General features: G+C 44.3%; 1 protein-coding gene across 3 annotated transcripts in view; it reads left to right on the top strand.

Moving 5' to 3' along the window:
• Positions 1 to 246: 246 nt before the first annotated feature.
• NHS (NHS actin remodeling regulator) overlaps positions 247 to 19,872 on the top strand; it is a 249,210-nt gene continuing 229,584 nt past the window's right edge. For all 3 annotated transcript variants that reach the window (XM_042037217.1, XM_042037226.1, XM_042037208.1), the window contains exon 1: positions 247 to 862. In XM_042037217.1, coding sequence (XP_041893151.1) covers positions 463 to 862 — 400 coding nt within the window. In that variant the 5' untranslated portion in view covers positions 247 to 462. The remainder of the gene's footprint in view (positions 863 to 19,872) is intronic.

Raw genomic sequence — 19,872 nt, 5'->3', positions numbered from 1 at the left:
GCCCCGCGGCGGCGGCAGCTCGGCACCGCCCCGGTCCCCCCGCCGCCCCCGCCCCGCCGCGCTCCCGGGCGGGAGGCTCGGCGGCTCGCTCCTCCTCGCGGCCGCGGGATTCCTCTCTCCGGGTTTTCGGGCCGCCCCTTCACACCGGAGCGGGACGGCGTGAGAGCGAGCGGGCGAGCGAGCGAGGCGGCGCGGATGCGCCCCGGCTCCCCGCGGCGGCAGCGGCAGCGGCGGCAGCGGATGCTCGGCGGCGCGGCGGCCGCTCCACAGCCCAGGAGCCCCGCGCAGGGAGGGAGCGAGGCGATGAGCCGCCCGCCGGCGGCCGTCCGCGAGTGACGGCGGCGGGCAAGGAGCGGCGGCGGCTAGGAGGAGAAGGACGAAGAGCAGGAGGAGGAGGAGGAGGGCAGCGATCCCCGCCAGTGCCCGCGGGAGGCCGGGAAAGCTCCGGCCGAGGGCTCGGCCATGCCCTTCGCCAAGCGGACCGTGGAGCCGCAGCGGCTGTGCCGCCGGCAGCCCGCCGCCTCCGTGCTGGAGGAGAGCTGGGGCGCGGAGCCGCCACCGCCGCCGCGGGACCCGCCGCCGGAGGAGCCGGGGACGGCGAGCGAGGGCGCCGAGGCGGCCGGCGGCGGGGAGAGGCAGGCGGCGGCGGTGCTGATGGTGCTGGACCTCTGCTCGGTCAGCAACGTAGCCCTGTCGCGGATTCTCCGACAGCTCTCCGACGTGGCCCGGCACGCCTGCACCCTTTTCCAGGAGGTCGAGGCTGACATCCAGGGCACCCACCGCCGCGTACGGGCGCTGCACGGCCGCATCGCTGGCCTCCAGGGAGCCGTGCGCGGCCTCGACCCCAAGCAGGAGGCAGTGCGTAAGTACCACGGAATGCGGGATGGATGGGGAGCACCGCGGGATGGATGGAGCGCACCGCAGCTCGGGGCGCCCGGCGGGTAAAGCCGTCCCCTGGTAATCTGCCGTGCAAAGTTTGGGGCCAGAGTCGGTGGGAAAGGAGCCCTGGCGGGGCAGCAGAGTGGGAAGGGAACGGGCGAGCGCGGGTCGGGTCGGGTCTGTGGGCGCCGCTGGGCGCCGCGGCGATGCCGGCGGGAGGGATGATGTCAGTGGTTTGTGCCTTACGTAAGGAGCTGGCTGGCGGGGCTCTCGGGACGCATCTTCTGCAGCCAAGGGTTTGGCCAGGGAGGGGGACGAGGTCTGTCAGCGGGGCACCGGGGCTGATGGCGATGATCCGCCTCACTCGGGCATCTTTGGGTTTTCTCCCTTTGCCGGCCTGTCCCTCTTCCCCTTGGAAGTGTCTCTGAATTCCCGATCGAAATGTTACGCTCTTAAGTAGAAATAATAAAACTGCTTCGTCGTTGCCTAACTTTCGGGGCCATAAAATAAGGAAGTTTGGCTAATGACTTCTTTCTGTTTAAAGAGTGGCCCTGAAGAGCCGGGCTCGAGCGGGGGTAGGGTGTGGGAGGGAGAAGGATAAAGATCAAGGCAATATGGAACTTGTGTTATGAGCAGTGCTTGAATCCTGTTTCTTCTCCACCCAAACTATAAAAGCAGTGACAAGCTCTGTAGTCCTAACAGCTGCTGATTTCTGCTGAATATGGCTCGTGTTCACAGCAGTGTAATGATTTTGTGCTCTCACTGGTGCATATGCTTCCCAAGCACTTGTGGATATGTATTTTTTTGATACATAGGGCTGTGGATTGGAAGTCTGGAGTAGCAGAGATTGGTGTTGGTTCTGACCTTTTAGTATCTGTTTTAGGAAAAGCAATGGCTTGAAAGGAGAATTTGGTTTAGTTTTTGCCTTCTGCTGTACTCCGCTAAATCCTGAGTACCTCCACTAAGTATAGCAAAGTGAGTTTACACCAGGGTTAACAAGACCATGCCCTCTTCTAGGTGTTTTTAATGAATATGCCATTTAAAAAATTGTACTCTGGATTTCCTCCCCTTTCAAGCACTGTAGAATATACATGACTCTTCTAGGATCAGTGAAGCTGTCCTGATTAACAGAATCAAGCCTTAAGTATTCAACGGTATTTAAGCTACATACTCAGCAGCTGTACAGTGACTTTGCTGGTGATGTATTAATATACATCAGCCGTAGATGAGACTGAGGGAGGTTTTTTGTGGTTTCAGGATGAGTGTGTAATCAGAGCAGAGTGCTGGGCTGTGATTGGAAACTGCAATGAGAAGGAGGCTTGGCTGAGCTAGTGAGGGAACTGTCTGAGGAAATGAAACTCCTCGTATCACATTCTCATCTGTAGGTCTTTTGAGCTGAATAACTGTGGGTATATACTAATGTAAGTGAGAGCAGAGCTTAGCTGTTCTAATCTGTATGGCTTTTTTCTTTCTGGATTGTGCAAGTGCAGCTTGTTTGCAAATCACAGAGCAAAATCTTGATATTACAGCACAGTTATGTCATCTGCTTAATTAGAGAGTCTGGCTTTATCCCTGTGATGATAAATGCAGAATCTTTTTTTTTTTTTTTTTTTTTTTGTGCTCTGTTTTCTTTTAAATCCTTCTCTCTTTAAGAGGGGAGAAAATTTTGGTCATGGTCTTCCCTGTGTTTGCCAGTTGTTCCTCCTTCCCCTTGTATATGGCACAGTGCCACTGATAGAGCTGTAAGATGACCCTAGGTCTGGTCAGCCAAGGGATCCTCCACAGAGCTGGGCTTTGCCACCACCCATCCTCCAGTAGGTTTGTGTCCTGCCTGCAGCTGTGCAGCTGCTCAAAGCACACCTCTCAGTCCTCATCACTTTTCTCCATGCAGCACTGTGCCACATGTTCCCTGAAGGTGAAAGTCTCAGTACCGATCCAACATACATGAGCAGTCAACTTCTTTGCCTGCTCTGGTTGCTTTTACTCCCCCTCCAGTGCTGGATCAGCAGAGCTGCATGTACATAGTGCTGCATCTGAACATCTCAGCTGAGACCCAGAGCTGAACAGCACCACTCTACACATCATCTCCTCACATTCCCCCCAAAATCCATACACACCCACAGCAATACCTCCCTTTGGCCTCCAGACCACTCACTGTTTCCAAGGGACAGATAAAACTGCCTATCAGGAAGCTGCCCATCTTCCCTGTAGTGTATAATGATAGTGTGCTTTCTCCTCTCTGGGCTGACGCCTCCTCCTTCATTATTACTTTCAGCAAGACTATGCTAATGTTTGTTTTATGCATGAAGTGCCTACATAATTCACTCCTGAAAGTATTACACTCAAGTTACTACACCCAGTTGTTTTTTTGAAACCAAGAGATATATCGCAGGTGGTCACAGATCTGCCCAGGACCTAACCAGTTTAGCGTTGAAGCATACTGACTTTTATCTCCTGTGGTGAGCATGGAAATGATGGGATGGCCTCAGGGCTGTGTTTTGGCTGTCCAGCCCAAATGACACATCTAAGAATAATTCAGAACTGGCTGGAGGTTTGGACTCACAACCACAAGGAGCAAGTTGGTGACAGGCATGCAGCCACCCCACCCATGGCATGACTGTAATGGCTGCATTGAATTTATTGCATATTATGAATCTGGAGGGGCTGGGCTTCTTGGTGCATTGACCATGTACTGAGATGTTAACACCAGGACAGTACAGCCCAACCACACGTTTTTCAAGGAGTCAGTTTAAAACTACTAGCCTATCTTGCCACAGTGAGACATTCTTCATGTTCCAACTTAAAGTACAGCACAGTGATTTGAGACTAATACTACTGGACAGCCCTAGATACTGAGCTGTGGCAGTGGAAGGCCTTTTTCTCCATGCCTCATAAACCAGCTGCATTCTGAGATTCCCCCTGTGGACGCACAGGCTGCATTAGGAAAAGGAAATGGTGGGCTAATGCCATCTCAAGAGGTGTTGGAGCCAGTGGTTAGAGGGGCATTCCTTGCCCAGAATGCCATTCCTTGGCAGTTGTAGAGATAATACCAAAGGGAAGGGGAGCAGGAAAGGAGTTCTCTTGAAAATAGCATATAATACAGTTTTGCCTAATAATGTATATTATATTGAAAATTACATATTATTTTATTAAAACATCTATGTTGGATTCAGGAAATATTAACAAAGAATTAAAATTAAAACTGGCATTTTTCCAGTAATGCTTATCACTACTGCTGTCATTTTCACAAGGCCTTAACATTCTCAGCTCTTGCAATGGTGAGCATTTGCAAGTATGTGTATACTTTGCTTTAAGAAAAGTACTTAAACTCCTCTGCTAAGCTACTGGTAAAGGTATTTACCTATGTGTTGCCCTTTGTTTTTGTCACTGTTCAGTGTGATTGGAAAACCTTGTTAGGCACAATAAAGGACTGATTCTGGGCGGTCACAAGCAGGTCATCTTCAAAAACTCAAGGTCCCTCGCCTCTGCCTCCCCAGATGCTGCTTGTCCTTTCATCTTCCTTTTAAGCCTCTGGCCAGCCAGCATCTTGCAAATATGACTCCTTTCCCATCCTCTGACTGTAAGAGAAGCAAGGGTGAGAAATGTTTTTCTGTTCAGCTCCTGAACTAACTACTTTGCCCGTCTGCCACTCCAAGTACTTTACTGCTTTTCATCATGAGCAGCTCCAGGGTCTGCTTCTAAAGCAGAACCAGGTGGGAATAACATTATTGTTGTGAGTCTGGCTGTTGCTTAGAGTTTTCTTGTTGCCAGCAAGAGAACTGAGCAGTGTGGTACTGCCCAGTTTTATTATTAGATGCTTGATTATCTTGGTAATAGGGAAATGTAGGAGAAGTGCTGGACTATTGTGTAGGGACTCAGTGCCTCCATGGTTTATTTGGAAAGGTGATTTCTCAGACTAGGGGACTGGAGATCTGGCAGTTTAAGTGGAATATAGTACTTTACAGAAACTGATGATGTAAGCCATCTTGCTTTCTGAATAATCGGTAACAACCGGGCAGCAGATTTTGAAAGCCCTAGCTAATGAGATCCTTTTTGCACCCTGGCATCCCAGAGAATTCCACGCATTCCAGGCTTTTTTTTGAAAGCATCAATGTGTTACCAGTAGCCAGTCTTTCTAAAAGCTGTATCGTTTCCAGAAGTTGCCTGCTGTATCTTCATTGCTCCACTTTTCCATTCCTGATTTTGCTATGTGCTAACAGTTAGTGATGCAGCCTCTTACGAGTGTGGGGATCTCTACTCTGCTCTTCAGAGGCTTCTGGATCTCTACAGTGAGCTCCCCTATAGGATTTTCTTCTTTCCTGAAGTGTCAGTATTGAGATAAAAAAGACAGCTGTGAACTGATTCTTTATAATTTTAGTCTCTGCATTAATTTATTCTGTTTGATTGAAGTTGATTACTGAGAACAGCCTGGCGAGTTTCACTCTTGCTTTTAGTCTCTTTCCTTCTGCTTTTTAGGTGGTTTTGTTTTGATTTTGTTTGATTTGGGGTTTTTGTTAGTGTGGCTTTTAACCACACTGATATAATGCTTTTCTGTTTGTGTTTTGAGCTCTGCAGGGAAACGTTCAATCCATTATAAGGTTTTCATGTGTTTTCTGCCACAATCCTACCATTTTTACGAAACATATATTAGACCCAAAGCTCATCAGATAATGCACCTCCTCCTTCTTAACTTAATGTGCTGAAGTCCATTTCAATTGCTTTTGAAATGGAATCAAGAAACTTTCATGCTTCCATCTCAGAATTCAGTTGCATCGTAAGGCTATCGCAGGCTTAGGGTCATTGAGCATCCTTGCAGAGATCTTCAGGGAGGTACATAAGACCTTAAGAGTAGATGCATCTTGAAAGAAAAAAAAAGTCCAAGTTGTTGCACTTTATCTCAGCTTCTCAAGATTCTTGAGATTTAAAGTGCAATTTTCATTGTATGAATTTTCTGTGGTACTGGGGCACAGCTTTAGGTCTCCATGGGTTGGATATATTTACGAAAAATATCTCAGATGCTGCTGGAGACAAACCAGAAAAGATTCCTTTAACTTTGTATTATAGCCCTTTATAATTAATGAGGCTATCTAAGTGTGAGGATAGTTACACTTTTAGAGGTACACACTAATGTAACCTGGGGGACATGAAGCGAGAGGATGTATTCAGAGCTCCCTTTGTACACTAAAATTGTATTAATTGGCAAGTCCTTGTTGGGTGCAGAATAAAACCTCCAAAGAAAAGCAGCTGTACACTGGATGTACTAATCCATCACCTTCAGCTTTGTGTTCTCTACTTGCCTGAATGGAATGACACAACCTCTTCACTTGTCCTTTTGGAAAAGGAGAAGGGCTTTTGGCTTTATTTGCTAGGTTTGATTTCTCGGTGGTGTGCTGGTCACTGTGTACTCATTTGTGTCAGAGAGCTCACCTCTCTGGTGCACTTGCCTGTAGTTTGCCCATGAATGTAAATAACCCAAGTTGTGAGTGTGGGAAAGCTGGAGAATTTCCTCAGTGCATGGTTTCTTCTAAATGCAGAGGCTTGATGGCACTTTAGCAGAGTGGAAAGGAGAGGGAGGCCAAAGTATGGGTTTTCCTTCTTACCTTTACTGCTGTCAGAACAACAAAGGGACAGAGGAAGAAAAACCTGCTCACTTAAGGATGCCATCTCCACTTTACCGGAACATTCGCTAGAGCACCATTAGCTAGACTACTGTCATTTAGGAGAAAAATGCCTTATCTTTGTTTACAGAACAGCAATAGAAGACCTTTAACACAGGAACATGACCATTCAGAGGCTTGGCTTGAGGTATTTTTTTCTCATGCATTTAGTATGTGATAGAAGGTAATGGGATAGAATTTGTCAGGTGGCTTTGGCAGGGATGTAACTTTTTGAAAGCTGGGGTTGTCACCTGTGGTCGTGTTAGCTTGTGGAATGCAGACTCTGGTCTCTTTGCAGATAAAAGCATAACATAAAATCCTTTGTCCTGCCAAGGCCAGTGAGAGGCTCAGTGAAAAGGCTCTAAGGGCTCAGTGCTCAGGTAGATTCACTAGACTTTATCTGGCACAGCCTGGTAACAGATGAAGAGCAGACAGCAGAGGTTTCCCTCTGAAGCCATTCCCTGATAAAGGTGGAAATCTTCTAGAGTTTTGCTGAATGTCATTTACTTGGTCTTCCATTGGTGTAGCTCAGAAAGCCTATGTCTGTTCTATAGCTCCTTGCTTGTCATTCCACAAATAGTACTTAAGCTAATGTACCAGGTTTGAGTGTTTGGGGATTGTGTTGCTAGATGGAGAGCCTGCCAGTTAAAAAGCATGATATCAAAAAACATTCAGTGCTTGATTTCCACCTCACTGCAGCTACACAGCTGTGTAATATCATAGTAGTTAGTGGAACTTCTTTCTGCCTCATGCTCAAGAGCCAAGCAAAAGTCTCCAGTGGGTTTATTAGAAATTCTGCTGGGAATGTTTTAGCTCCTTTTTACACAGGAGCAAAACTGCAGAGAAGATAGAACCAGACTCATAAGAGACATAGACTTACTGTGGATCTAGTGGTTTAACAGAAATTATTTCTACAACCTCTTTAAAACTCCATGCTTGTATTTAAAAGCCTTAATAGCGTAATGTGTGTGTTCATACAGAAAAAAAAGATTAATATTCCAGTGAAATAAATGGAGTCATTCCTACTTTTGGTTACTTCCCTTGCTCATACAGGAGTGATATGGTGATTAATAAATAAACGGACTCTGATAACATATTGAGGGCATGGGGAGGTCATTCACCTGTTGATTCAGATGCATAAGAGATGTTAGTTTTCCTTTATGAACGATGAAGGGCCTGGAGTGTTTCCAAAAACTCTTGCACAGTTCTCAAATGTCCTTGGACTGAGGGAAGGACTTGCAGGAAGGAAATATAAATACCCAATTTAAGGGTGCCACTCAGATGCTGTTCTGGATCATCAGAATCAGGTTTTGTTGGCATTTCGTACACAGGTTTACTTGTTCTGAGGCTTCAGTTCCAAGGACCAGATTAGGCTGGTCTGGCAGAGATGAGCAAAGGTCCAGAAAAAGAATGGGAGACAGTCCTTTCTGATCCCTGCCATGAGCCGGTCCCAACCTCTTCTTCTCCAGTCAGGCAAAAGCAGACTTCTCAAGTGTGCCTGTTTAAAGGCAGCACCTGGCTCTTCTTCTCTCCTAACTGGAGAGCAAAAGAGATTGGGTGCAGGGGAGCAATGGCTGTTTAAAAAAGCCCCTCATCTGACACATTTCCTTCACACATATTGTACCTAAATCAAGCAGAGAGCCCCAGGAAACTCTTAATAGCAATGTTACCATGTCCAAAGTGGGGAAAAAAATAGGACCAGCTGATGTGAGTAATACACATATGTGTTTTAAAAGCATTGTTGCAGGGTTGTGTGGTCGCCGCAGTCAGAGAGCTGGGCTTTTCAAAAGCTGCTCTTTCCAATTGCTTGGCATCTCCATGTAATCAGAGGCTGACATCAGACTCTCGATTGGAACTACTTGAGCTATTAGGCTGTGAAGAGCAGAAACTCTCTGTGTTACGCAGTGTGTATGAGGGGGAGAAGGTTTTTTTCACTTCCTTTGATGTATTAGCATCAAGAGAGGGAGTCTTTGCTTCAGTCCTAATTGCTTCTCATCTTTGAATTTATATACCAATATGTAAGTAACTGCAAAGGGAGATAGCAGAATTTATAAAAAGTTCAAAAAGGCAGGGCTTAGAGCATGATTAAAATAAAAGATAGCATACAGTGTATGCTGTTTTTAGCTGAAATATCTCCCTAGAATACTTTCCATTTACATTCTCATTATATCTAACTGCTTCTAATGCACTGCTTAGCTTAACAACTGGCATGTTTTTAGGGTAGATTTTATAGTAGATATACACCCACTGTGTTCTTAACTTGAGACTTTAAATTGCAGTATCTGTATTGGACAATCTTTTCTTATACCTTCTTGTCTGAAGGCAGGAGAAAAGCAATACTGATAGGAACCTAATTAAGCCTGTAGTCTTATTACACCAGGAGCTGTGTGCTTGAAATGCTGCTCAATTCAATGAGTGCTGCGTGGCACTGCCATGTTAAGTCCCAGCAGAGTGACATATTTTTTTTTAATAGGATCACTGTAATTCTTACAAAGCCACCATGGTTTTCTCTTTCTTTTGAGCTGCCAAGGCAGTTGGACTTTGAACTACAGCCACTCAGACTGAGTCCCTGAGAAAGTCCGGAGGAGACGTCTTGCGAGTGTGTGCATGTGATTATGGGGAATGAGCATGGGGCGGTGTGTTTGTGCTATAAATATGCACAGAGTCTTCAGGCCTCCGCAGCTTTTCCCCCTGCCTTCCCAAAGCATTTTTTGTCATCTTGACAATGTTTGAACAGGCTTTTAAGTTGACCTGACTTTTAAGTTGACAGAGGGTGCATTGGGGAGGAAAAGGTGCTAATCCTTCTTCTTGAAGATGTTTGTCTCAGTGGCTACAGAACTGGGTCATTTTTAGGAGCAGAATATGCAAGGTGCTTTGAAAAATTCCGGTGTTTCCAGAAGCTTTGGATTGCTTTAAAGACAAAACTGGGCTCTCTGTGCGTGCTCAATTTTGCCTGATTTTTTTATTTTTTTTTCTTCCCTCCAAAAAGGCATTGCCTACCAAGCATTGTTCTCTTCAGACTGTCCATGATTGCAGAAATCAGATCTTCATGATGAATGAAATTCAAGATAGGCAGCAGTAACTCCCTGTGATGCTCAGAGGCAAACTTTTTAAAGATGTTATACATGTTTCACTGCATCCAGTACTTAGTGAGATATGATAAGGGGCAATTTAATAAGTGAAACAAGGGATTAATTATGATTTAATGCTTACCATGCAAATCAGACTGGGTCCAAAAGAATGGACACTATGCAGCTCCATTTTTCTCACTGTAAGGTTTATTTACTTGCAGGAAAAAGAGGGCCAGTTCTTGTCATAGGCAGGGTCTTCTCTTTGGTGAAGTGTTGTGTGCAGGAATAGAGTCAAGAGATGTATCTTAATTAATTTCTAAAAAAAGAAATCATATATCATGTATTGACCAGTGACTTTCACATGCCCAGCCTTACCCCTGGAAGCTACATAGCTCTGCGAAGCCCAGATTTTGAATGCAAACTTTTTTTTTCCTGTTTTTTTTGGGAGGATGACTTTCTCATACTTATCTGAAACCCCTTCTGGCTGGTTCTGCTGCTTCAGACTGTGTTAAACACAGCTCCCCTGGCCTTCCCGTACCCCAGCAGTTAAAATCATCACAGAGGCTCCTATCTCAGCACACTGAGGAGATCTCACCTCCCCTCCTGTATTGACTGTTCCCTGCAACAAGTGTTGCTGCAGGAACCTGAGGTCTTGGTCTCTGCAGAAAATTGCCTGAAGCCTTGCACATGGTTAGCATGCCAAAGACAAATTTTCCCCATAAGTTGGATTATCCTGGCAGCACTGTTTTTAGCCTTGTTTCTTATCAAAACATGTATTAAGGAATAGCGCACACTGTGTGTATAGCAGGGAAGGGGGTGGGTATGCCTGGGTATCTCACACCAGCCATTCAGAAGTTTTATATTTGTTACTCATCTACAATTTCAACTACATTACCACAATGTAGAAATCATAAAAGAGGCTGCGAAGTAAAGGAGAGGACAGATTCTTCCTGCTGCATTTGGAGAAAGGTCTTGTTCTTTATTAGAAACTAGAAAATCCACTGGGGAAAGAATCCCAAATAAATGTTCCAACCTAATAAAAAAAAGTGCTCCAGTTGGAGCTCACATTTACATCAATGTGAAAGTCAGTCTTTGCATGACATAAAAGCTGGAGAAAACCAGGCTTCATTAGTTCCGCTGCTTGCAAAACTGGTTGTTCGTATTCCTCTTTCCCCTCTAGAATTACTGATTATTTCTTTTCAATATTGTTTTTTTGAAACTTATGCCTCGAATGACTTTCATTTTGTGCCATCCTATCCTTTACTCCTCTTCTCATGGTGGTTTCACAGGGCCTATACTTTTACTTCTGTCTTAATAGCAAAGATAACCCCCCCTCACTCCCTTCATGGTGTGAATGAACAGTATTAATTTTTACAGCTGTGGTTTATTCTCCATTGATTATCTTTAATGTGATGCTGTCTTGTTCAGTAAATAAACTACCTGCTAAGATGTAATCATCCCCCTCCCCCAAACATAACCTGCTTTTAATAGATGTTGTAAATGCACTCATTGTGCCTGGCACACTAAAAGCACTGGTTTAAGTTCCTGTACTTTCAAATTGCACTCTAGCTGAAGTGTATTTTGTGGCAATCATTACTCTGCTAATAGCTTAAAATAAGTATCACTACTTCATTACTTCAGTAGTATTTTTAGTCCTCTGTTACAGCTGCTGCAGGCTTGTTATAGCCTTGGTGTCCAGACAGAGGTTGGATAAGCTGTGCTCGAGACAAAACTCTTCTAAGGGAGACTAGGAGACTCACCTGAAGGTTTATCATTAATTATCTGTTGCTGTTAGCTGATGTGAATCAGTGTCCAGAATGACGTATGACCCAGGGTATTTACCCAGTTTATGCTGTAAATGTTTTTAGGGACCTCTGTCAACACATGCAAAATTTAGAGTGCAATTCTCTCTCAGATCCAACAATAAAATCATCTGCCTACAGGTACATACGGAAATGAGCACCCGTATTTGAGAGGTGCTGTGTCTGTAGATGAGTGAATGGGTTACAGCTACATTCAGCAGCTATAATGTGACTATTCATTTATAAAATTCTCTAAGTGGAACTTAACACAAATTATTAGTGTAGATTAAAAGTATGTTTCATTTATCTGCTTGTTCCTAAGAACCCAGTAGAATGGCAATTAAAGAAAATAAGAGGGAACTGCAAAATATCACAGCTCAGGCTGATTATTTATTTCCTTTCTGAATCCTGTTTGGCTTTAAATCTGTCTTGATAAAGCAGCATCTTGGACTGTGAGACTAAAAGGTTCTGTCACCATAAAATAAGTAAGTGTGCCCATTTTTGTGCAGACCTTTTAAAATGACAATGGAAATAGGTTTTCCTCAAAGAGGAAGAAAAACAAGAAGAGGTTGTTCCTCAAAATTCTGTGTGTCACTAGAGGAGGAACACCCTTGTTTATACACATACACACACACACACACATATGTATATACACACACAGAAACACTTATCTAGATAACAGAAGAAGACCAGTGGAAAGACTGAACAACATATTATTGGTCACTGAGAATAGAAAAGCTTGATAAATGGGAGAAGAAATTTACAGCCACATCAGCAGCAAACTGGTCAAGTGAGAGAAAATATTTAGTACTCCAGCTCTCATGACAGAGGTAAAAACTGAAGGTAATTGATGTATCTTGTTTTTTCCTTGTTTTGACTTTGTATCTTCATTCAAAAGCATCTCATGATTGAGTTCACTTCCTTCCCATCCCCTCCCTCTCACAATGGAAGATTAGTTTGTACTCAGAGACTGTGATGGTGTTGATGGAAACTCTTCTACTGGATATAATGGGTGATCAGAAGTGAGGTACATCTTGCTCAGGGATGTGGAAATTCTGCTCTTTGGTACTTGCATACTTACAAGAGTAAAGACTTTGCTTTTGAATGAACTGCCCCAGCTATATTACAGCAAGGGTTGAAAAATAAAACGGAAATGTAGAAAAGCCAAGTTAATGAAATCAAATCTTCCAGGAAAACAGATGGGTAAGTGAAAGGTAAAGTGCGCAAGTCTACCGTGTCATTTGCAGATGCACTGAAGGAACGTGTTGTATTTGTTTTTGCAAAGAGATGTCTCCCGTGCCTTTGTTCCCTTTTGAGACAGTCCAACCTTGGGCTTGTTAAATATGTCTCTACAGAAGTTGGCACATACTGACCTTGTTTGCTGCAGTCTGCTCTTCTGCAGCTTCTTGATTCTAGTGGCATGAGGCAGATGGACAGAGCCCTAGAGCTAAATGCTGGATAGCATAATTAATTGCACTTGTATTGAAGGCTGGAGCTGACTGAGACAAACTTTGGCTGATACTACAATATTTCTTTGTCCAAGTTACATCTCCAGTGTCAAAGTAATTCTTGTTTTTTTCTTTCGGATCATACTCCTTGGGTATGAGGATGCTAAATTATATGCCAATATTATTTTCATTATATACCAATATTATTCTATTACGTTGGCATAATAGAGTTCTCTCTACTGCTTTGTGCCCTGATAGCACTACGGGAGCATTTTACAGGTTTGTAGAGCTTGTGGAAGCTCGCCTGAATTTTCCTTTCATGTCTGTACGGCCTTTTCTCTGCTGTGTTTTGGAGTCATAGTGGTCAGCTGTGAGTATCATGTGAACCCTGCTCCGTGGAAGCCCCATGCCAGTGTGGTCCTGGCCAAGCACATTTTGGACACTGGAATGGGGTTTACGAGGAAACATAGCAGGTAGCTTTTAGGTGGACTCAGCTGCTATCTGTCAATGGCTGGTAGGTGTGTAGAGCAGACTCAGACCCATCCAGGTGCTGAACTCCTCCTGAGTGAGCTGAGAATGTTTAGTTTTGCAGGCTGGAACCGAGGAGGAGGACCCAGTGGCTAAAATACTATTGCTTAGGAGACCTGGATTCATCCACTGACTTTTCATGAGAACTTCCAGGGAAGGTTGTTAGTGGCATTCAGATCACCAAGTTTTAGCACTCTAAACTTCTGGCCATCCATCCTGTTCAAAGATGAGCCTGTCTTTCACTCTTGAGCAGTGAAAGTTTCTAGTTCACATGAATCCCTTAAGTTCTGTGAATGTCACAGTGTGAAGTGGGTACTGCCACAGACTTTCTGGCACTCTGTTCTCAGTCTGTGGCAGAGTGACAGCACATCCTCCCTCTCAGAGGAGTTACCACACAAGCAGTGAGACTGAGTTGGGTTGTGGGGTGATAGATCACAACACACTGTTCTGTAAATGACAGGCAATCTGCAAGGCTGAGACCCTTCCACATCAGGAGTGCTTCTGTCCTTTATGGGCAAATGTTTTCAGGTGCTGTGTGAAGACAGTACCCCTAGGTGGGATTCTCCAGTCTTACTTTTTGCAAGCCAGGAGTCCTTGCAGGCTGGAGCTGAGGAGATCTGCAGGCCTTGCTCTGTGAGGACTAACCTTAGGTTGGGCTGAGTTTGCAATTGCCAGTCTTTCTTTTGAAGCTTGGCTCATAGAGGAGATTGAGCTTTCTTACATTATAGACAACATGTCCCGGTTAATTACAGTCATGTAAAGATGAGGTTTTACCTTGGGACTTGGTTTAATTAAAAAACGGTGCTGGGAAGTTTATTAAACATCTTTGTTCTATCTGGGTGCCAAGTACTAATGCTGGTTTTCTTCAGGTGCTCTCCCAGCTTCAGTCAAAAAGGGCCACCTGAATGTGACATCTGCACTAATGAAAGGGGAGGGAGGACAGGCTGTCATTCTCTGTCCAGCCAGGTTTGAGCCTGGCAGCTCATTTTTCAGAGCTTGGGCTTGTGTCTGGGCTTTGGGGAAAGGTTTTTGCAGGTAGTAGTGTCAGAGGAAAAGTTGCAGTGCAGAACCTAATGCTTTCCCTGTGTAGTGGAAAAATCATGATCATGCATGTGAAATGTGGACTTAGAGGAACTTTGTGTGGGTGGTCTTGTTTTGACTCTTTCTGCCCCCCTTCCTTTCCCTTCCCACTCACGTATGCTGAAGTCTGTCATCTATTTAACTTGAGCTTTTCTAATAATCCTAGATAATATGCAACAAAAACAATAACAAGGTGCCTGGATATACAATCCCCCTGAACTGTAGCAGCCACAAGATCTCCAAGACATGCTTTTTGTTAGTACTGGCTTGTGAGAGACCTAGCACTCCATGATGCCCATCTGTTAGCAGCATGTTTAAATGTGATTAATGTGCAAGTTGCAAGAATTGCAATAGCTTTTGCTAGTCTACAAGAGAATCTGTCACTGTTAATCTCTTGCAGTATTAAAAGCTTAATATAGTAAATCTAATGTTATGGAAAGCTGTAGCTTTGCTTTTGTTACCATCACCTTAGTGTGTTATTAAACTACTATTAGGTTTTCTTCTGTAGTTGGCAAGCATAGAGTGAGTGTAGGTATCATGCACATGCAGAAGAATATTTAAATGATCATTTAAGTATGAAGGCTCTCAAGAAAGAGATGCTCTAACATAAAAGGATTTTGGGGAACATTGGGTTTGACTGGCATTTCTGAGGGGATATGGACAGAGCAGGATGTCTTAGGAGTCAGCCCTTTCCCAAAATGTGGTAGAGGCCAGGAAAATCACAAGCAGTGTCCTGATGTGATCGTTCTTTGCTGTGCCTTGGTAAACATCAGAAATAATTTTGTTTTACCCACCCATGGCAGTAGACCTACCTTGTTAGTAGTTTAAACAGGACTGCTGCGTCTTTAACAGAGATGATGGGCAGGATAAGCAGTGTTATGGCACAAGCAGGGACTGTCTTCTGGAGCAGGCTGACACTTCAGGGAGCAAATAGGGGAGGACCCAAGGAAGGAAAATTACTTGCTTCATATAGCTGCTTGTGTTCGAAAGGATCAAAGAAACCATAATGAGTCGGTATCTTTCTTTTTCTTTAAAGGAAATTTCAGAAGAGTGATTCAATTAATAGTAGTTTACTCAAGATCTGCAGGTGGCTTGTAAAGTGTAATCAGATCCCCCTCACCTTTTAAACCCAGATCTACAGCTTTGTTCATTTTAGTGGAGGTGGAGATCTCCATTCTTCGATTTACAGTGGCAGTTTGGTAGAGGAGAGGGCTTGTTATAAAACTTCTTGGTTTATGGCATGATTACAAGGTGCTTTTGTTTCCAGCAGGGACAGCAATAGTGCTTTGGTCAAGACATTTCAAAACTGCTTGCAGTTTGTTCTTGTGAGATCATTGGGCACTGCAGGACAAATTGAGACCTGCCTTTCAGTGAAACACCCCCTCGCTCCATCATGCACAGCATCTTCAGAGCTGCCAAGCAGCTTGTCCACTTCCACTCATTGCAAAAAGTCAAAATCAGATCGGATAGAACAGTTCTGTCAAAGGGGTAGTTACAGAATATATATAGTTGCAGAAAACAGACTGGACTCCATGGGATTTTCTGGTTCTTCTGTGTGCCTCTCTATAATCCAGTCTTTGAAGCATTTAAGAGCTTGAGGTGCCATGATTAAAAGCTTCAAGGACCATGCTTTTTACCCTCTAATAGGACAGGCATCAAGTCCACTGCTCTGAGCCATTAGGAAGACTTGCAGGGAAGATAGCTTGCCAGTCAGACTGAGTGCAGTAAAGGGGCTTTCTCCCTTTTGTGGTAACACATTGTTGAAGTGAAACTGTTCATTTTTGGTTCCTGAGGGCTGCTGTGGCACACCCTGCACCTGTGAGTCCCACTATTGCTCCTGCTCTTTGTCTGGTGAATTGAAGAGTGATGCCCAGTATCCTCCATCCGTTCTCGACAGGCGAGTCATGTGCCAAAGGCTGCAAGTAGTGGGCTGAGGTGAAGGTCATACAGCATGTTATCAAAATAGGAGACTGCTTTGCTCTGCCCCCTCCCCTCAGCTCTTTGGCAGTCAGAGACTGTTAGCTCACACTGTGAGAAATTCCAAGAGCTTCTAGGACGGTATTCCAAAGCCTTGCAAAGCTGTGCATGATAGTGTAAAATCTTAAAAAAAAATTTACAAGAGTCTTCATGGATCAGTTCCTTCCTATACCCATGGTTGCAGGGATATCCCTGGAAAAGGGCATTTCTTTCATGATTTGAAAGAGTCTTGGAGACAGGGAGTTAGAGGACGGAGGATTCATCTGCACCTTGAATGCCTTGTTGTTGCCTTATGCTTTTAGTTCACTTTTTAGCTGTTAAAATGTGGAGGAAAGAGGATTCAGTAAGCAGCTGTGTATGTGTTTGCCTTCAGTGAGTGCCTGCTCAGGCAAGGCAAGCATGATTCAGCTACTAGTTAGTGCTGATATACCAGAATTGGCAAGCACTGAACACTCCTACTACTGGATCTGCCCCAGTTGCTTGATGTGCAGCGATGAATGGATGAACATTCACCAATGCTGTTGCACAAACAAATAAGTTAATAAAAAGCAGCTGATTGTGTCACTGTAAGCTGTAGAAACTCCAAAGTAGCACTGAGATTATTTAAAAACAGATGTTCTTATCTGGAAACTCCTAGAAACATACAGTGGTTAGGGTTTTTTTAAGGGAAAAAAACTGCAACAGGATAGACACAAAACAAACTCTCTACCTTGTCTTTAAAAGATTTCATGGTGAGAACTTTTATAAGAGGTTTTCTCTTGAAGCCTTATCCCAGGTCTGAGTTTGACAGCGAATTTAACTTTGGATTATCTCAGAGATAATTGGAGCTGCACTGGCATTCTCCAGTGAGAGAATTAATTCACGAGGAAAAGCTTTTTTAAGGGGACGCAGTGGAAAGAAAACGCTCTGTGAAAACTGGAATTATACAAACCAGCTGTCTGGCCTCATATAAAATTATACTGGCCTTTTGTACCTCCATGTAAGTGGTATTTAACCCTTGCCATCATTACCGCGTACTGCTGAGACAGATGAACTTCTCAGCTGATGGCTGAGCGGGCCGGCAACAAAGCGCAGACGGATGCGATTGTGCGGGGACGCGGGGCTGTGGCGGGGCCAGCCGTTGGTTCATTATTCAGGCAGACAAAGCTTCCCGCCCTCATGAATCACGTCGGCTTTTTTTTTTTTTTTTTTTTTTTCCTCCTTCTTTCCCTCCCTCTCCGAGGGAACTCAGTAAAAAGACCGGGCATACAGATCAGTCACAGCAAGCTGGATCGTTTCCATTTACGTTTCTCTGCCCTCTGGAGGCAAAAATTGTCCCATGCTTGTGGCCTGAGGGGTACTGAGGGTGCCCCTTCTGCCCCATGCTCCCCAGGTACTGCTGTGGTGCAGGATTGACTCCTCTGCCCATTTCCCAGGGGAGAACATGGTTTTCTTTTCAGCTCTGGAAACGAGCCCAGACCACTGGTCCTGGGTGCGCACAGACTCATTTTTAACAACTTCCACATCTTAAGGAGGACTCTGTAGCTATGGGCAGTGGCAGGAGAATTACATTAGTGTCCCCTTTTTATCAGCTGATAAGAAAAGCTGTGGAGCAGTGTCCATACACATCCCCTTCAATAGCGGTGAAAATACCTGAGGATGACAGCCAGTTTGGGAAGTTATATTGAGCCTTTCTGCTGCTAGAGAGGAAATGAAGTGCTTCTGAGAGGTGTTCCAGGGCCATGGAAACAAACACATGTCAATGTTAATGTTCTGCTGTAACAGTGGAGGGAGCAGCGCAGGGTCCCTCCCATCCCAGTCATGGGCTGCTGCAGGCTGAGGTAGCATGGAGCGAGGGCTCAGGGCAGGAAAAGAATATTCTTTCTACCATGAGCCTAATGACAGTCCTCAAATATGCAGAAAAATAGTTTTGATCAGAAAATCATGGCTGGTACCAGATGGTTCAAGCAAAGTGTAAGAACTACTGTAGTAAAAAGTAGTAACAACTGCCCACACATGAAGCTTTATCCTAGAGAAGGAAGGCTTGGCTTTGACAGGTCCTTTGAAGCATGAGCTTCTTATGTGTTGTTTGTTCGCTCTGTATGTTGTCATTGCACATGCTACTATTAACTGAACTGGGTGTGTGGTTTGGTTTTTTTTCTAATTCTTCCTAAATTCTTGGCCTCAGTGATGAAACATGGTCAGCAGCTCTGCTGGTTACCTGTGTATTGCCTGGGAACGCTCTGCAATTAGTTTAATTTCTCTGAATACCCACTTGTTCTTGCATTACAAAGCTGGATAATTAAAGAATCCTGGAATTCTCGCTCTGTACTATTCATTCCTTTGTGTACCTCTTTCTTGTGCCCTTATATCTAAATTAAATGCATTAGACCTCTCCAGTGTCTTTCCATCTGTAGATCTTTTCATGCCACTAATTATTTTTATAAGCTGCTTCTGGAGCTCTTTTATTTCTTGGTATCATTCACAACTCAAAGGAGGCTGCAGACAGCAGTATCCTTATGAGTGTGTTCTGGGAGCTCCTTTCTCCTCAGTTTCTCTCTCCATCCTCCCCATTTTTCCAGGCTCAGTGCTGTAGCCTTCCCTCACTAAACCCGATGACTTCAGCCATTGTAAATGAAGAATACAGAATCCTTCATTTATGTGTATTAATCTGATAAGTGACTAAAGCTACAGGCCTAAGCATCTTGGTGAGCTGCCATATCATTTGCTAATCATTAACACAGTTGAAAGACTTTTTTCTTTATTAAAAAACAAAGTATAGTCTTTAAAGAGCAGTATTTTGCAAGAAGAGAAAGCTGTGTTTGTTTTGAAAGGAAGATTTATTGGGATGATATAATCCGACTTGTGCTATCACCTCACCTGTTTTTCCTCAGGGAGACCATCAATCTTTATTAAAATTTCTAAATCAAAAGATAAAAATGATAGACAAATTCCAGAATGGGATGAAAATGCTAACAAGAGCTGAAAGAGAAATCCCTTCCTTTTAATACCTGCTGAAATTAAATTCAAAGAGGATCTAGTTCACTCTGGATGTGTGTGATCTGAGAGCAGTTTTGTGGCTTCAGTCCTTTGTAATGCGAGATCGGACAGAAAGAACAGTGGTGCATGGGTCCCATCTGGAGGGATTTATCATCTGAACTCTTAATGCTGGGCTTGCTTTTTTTTCCCCATCTAATCTTCATGCACTTATATGCCTCACGTGAAACAGCTTTGAGTGGGTCCTGGAGTTGGCTGGGTCCAGCTTCTCACCTCGCTTTACCATTTCCTTCCATGAGCTGCCTCTAGTACAGCTGAAGCTTTCCTTATCCTTCAGGCTGTCCCTACCTCTGGCTTTTGCAGCGCTGGCTCCACCACAGCATTAATACGCACAGCTAGATGTTGCCAGTTCTGTCTGGAGATGGATGTTGTGCTGCACTCCCAAAGCTAGTGC

The sequence above is a fragment of the Corvus kubaryi genome, unplaced genomic scaffold (assembly GCF_017639235.1).
Source record: "Corvus kubaryi isolate FWS band 111438036 unplaced genomic scaffold, C.kubaryi_AGA036_p1.0 133, whole genome shotgun sequence".
In the NCBI taxonomy this organism is placed as follows: domain Eukaryota; kingdom Metazoa; phylum Chordata; class Aves; order Passeriformes; family Corvidae; genus Corvus; species Corvus kubaryi.
This window is presented reverse-complemented; position numbering and strand designations above follow the sequence as displayed.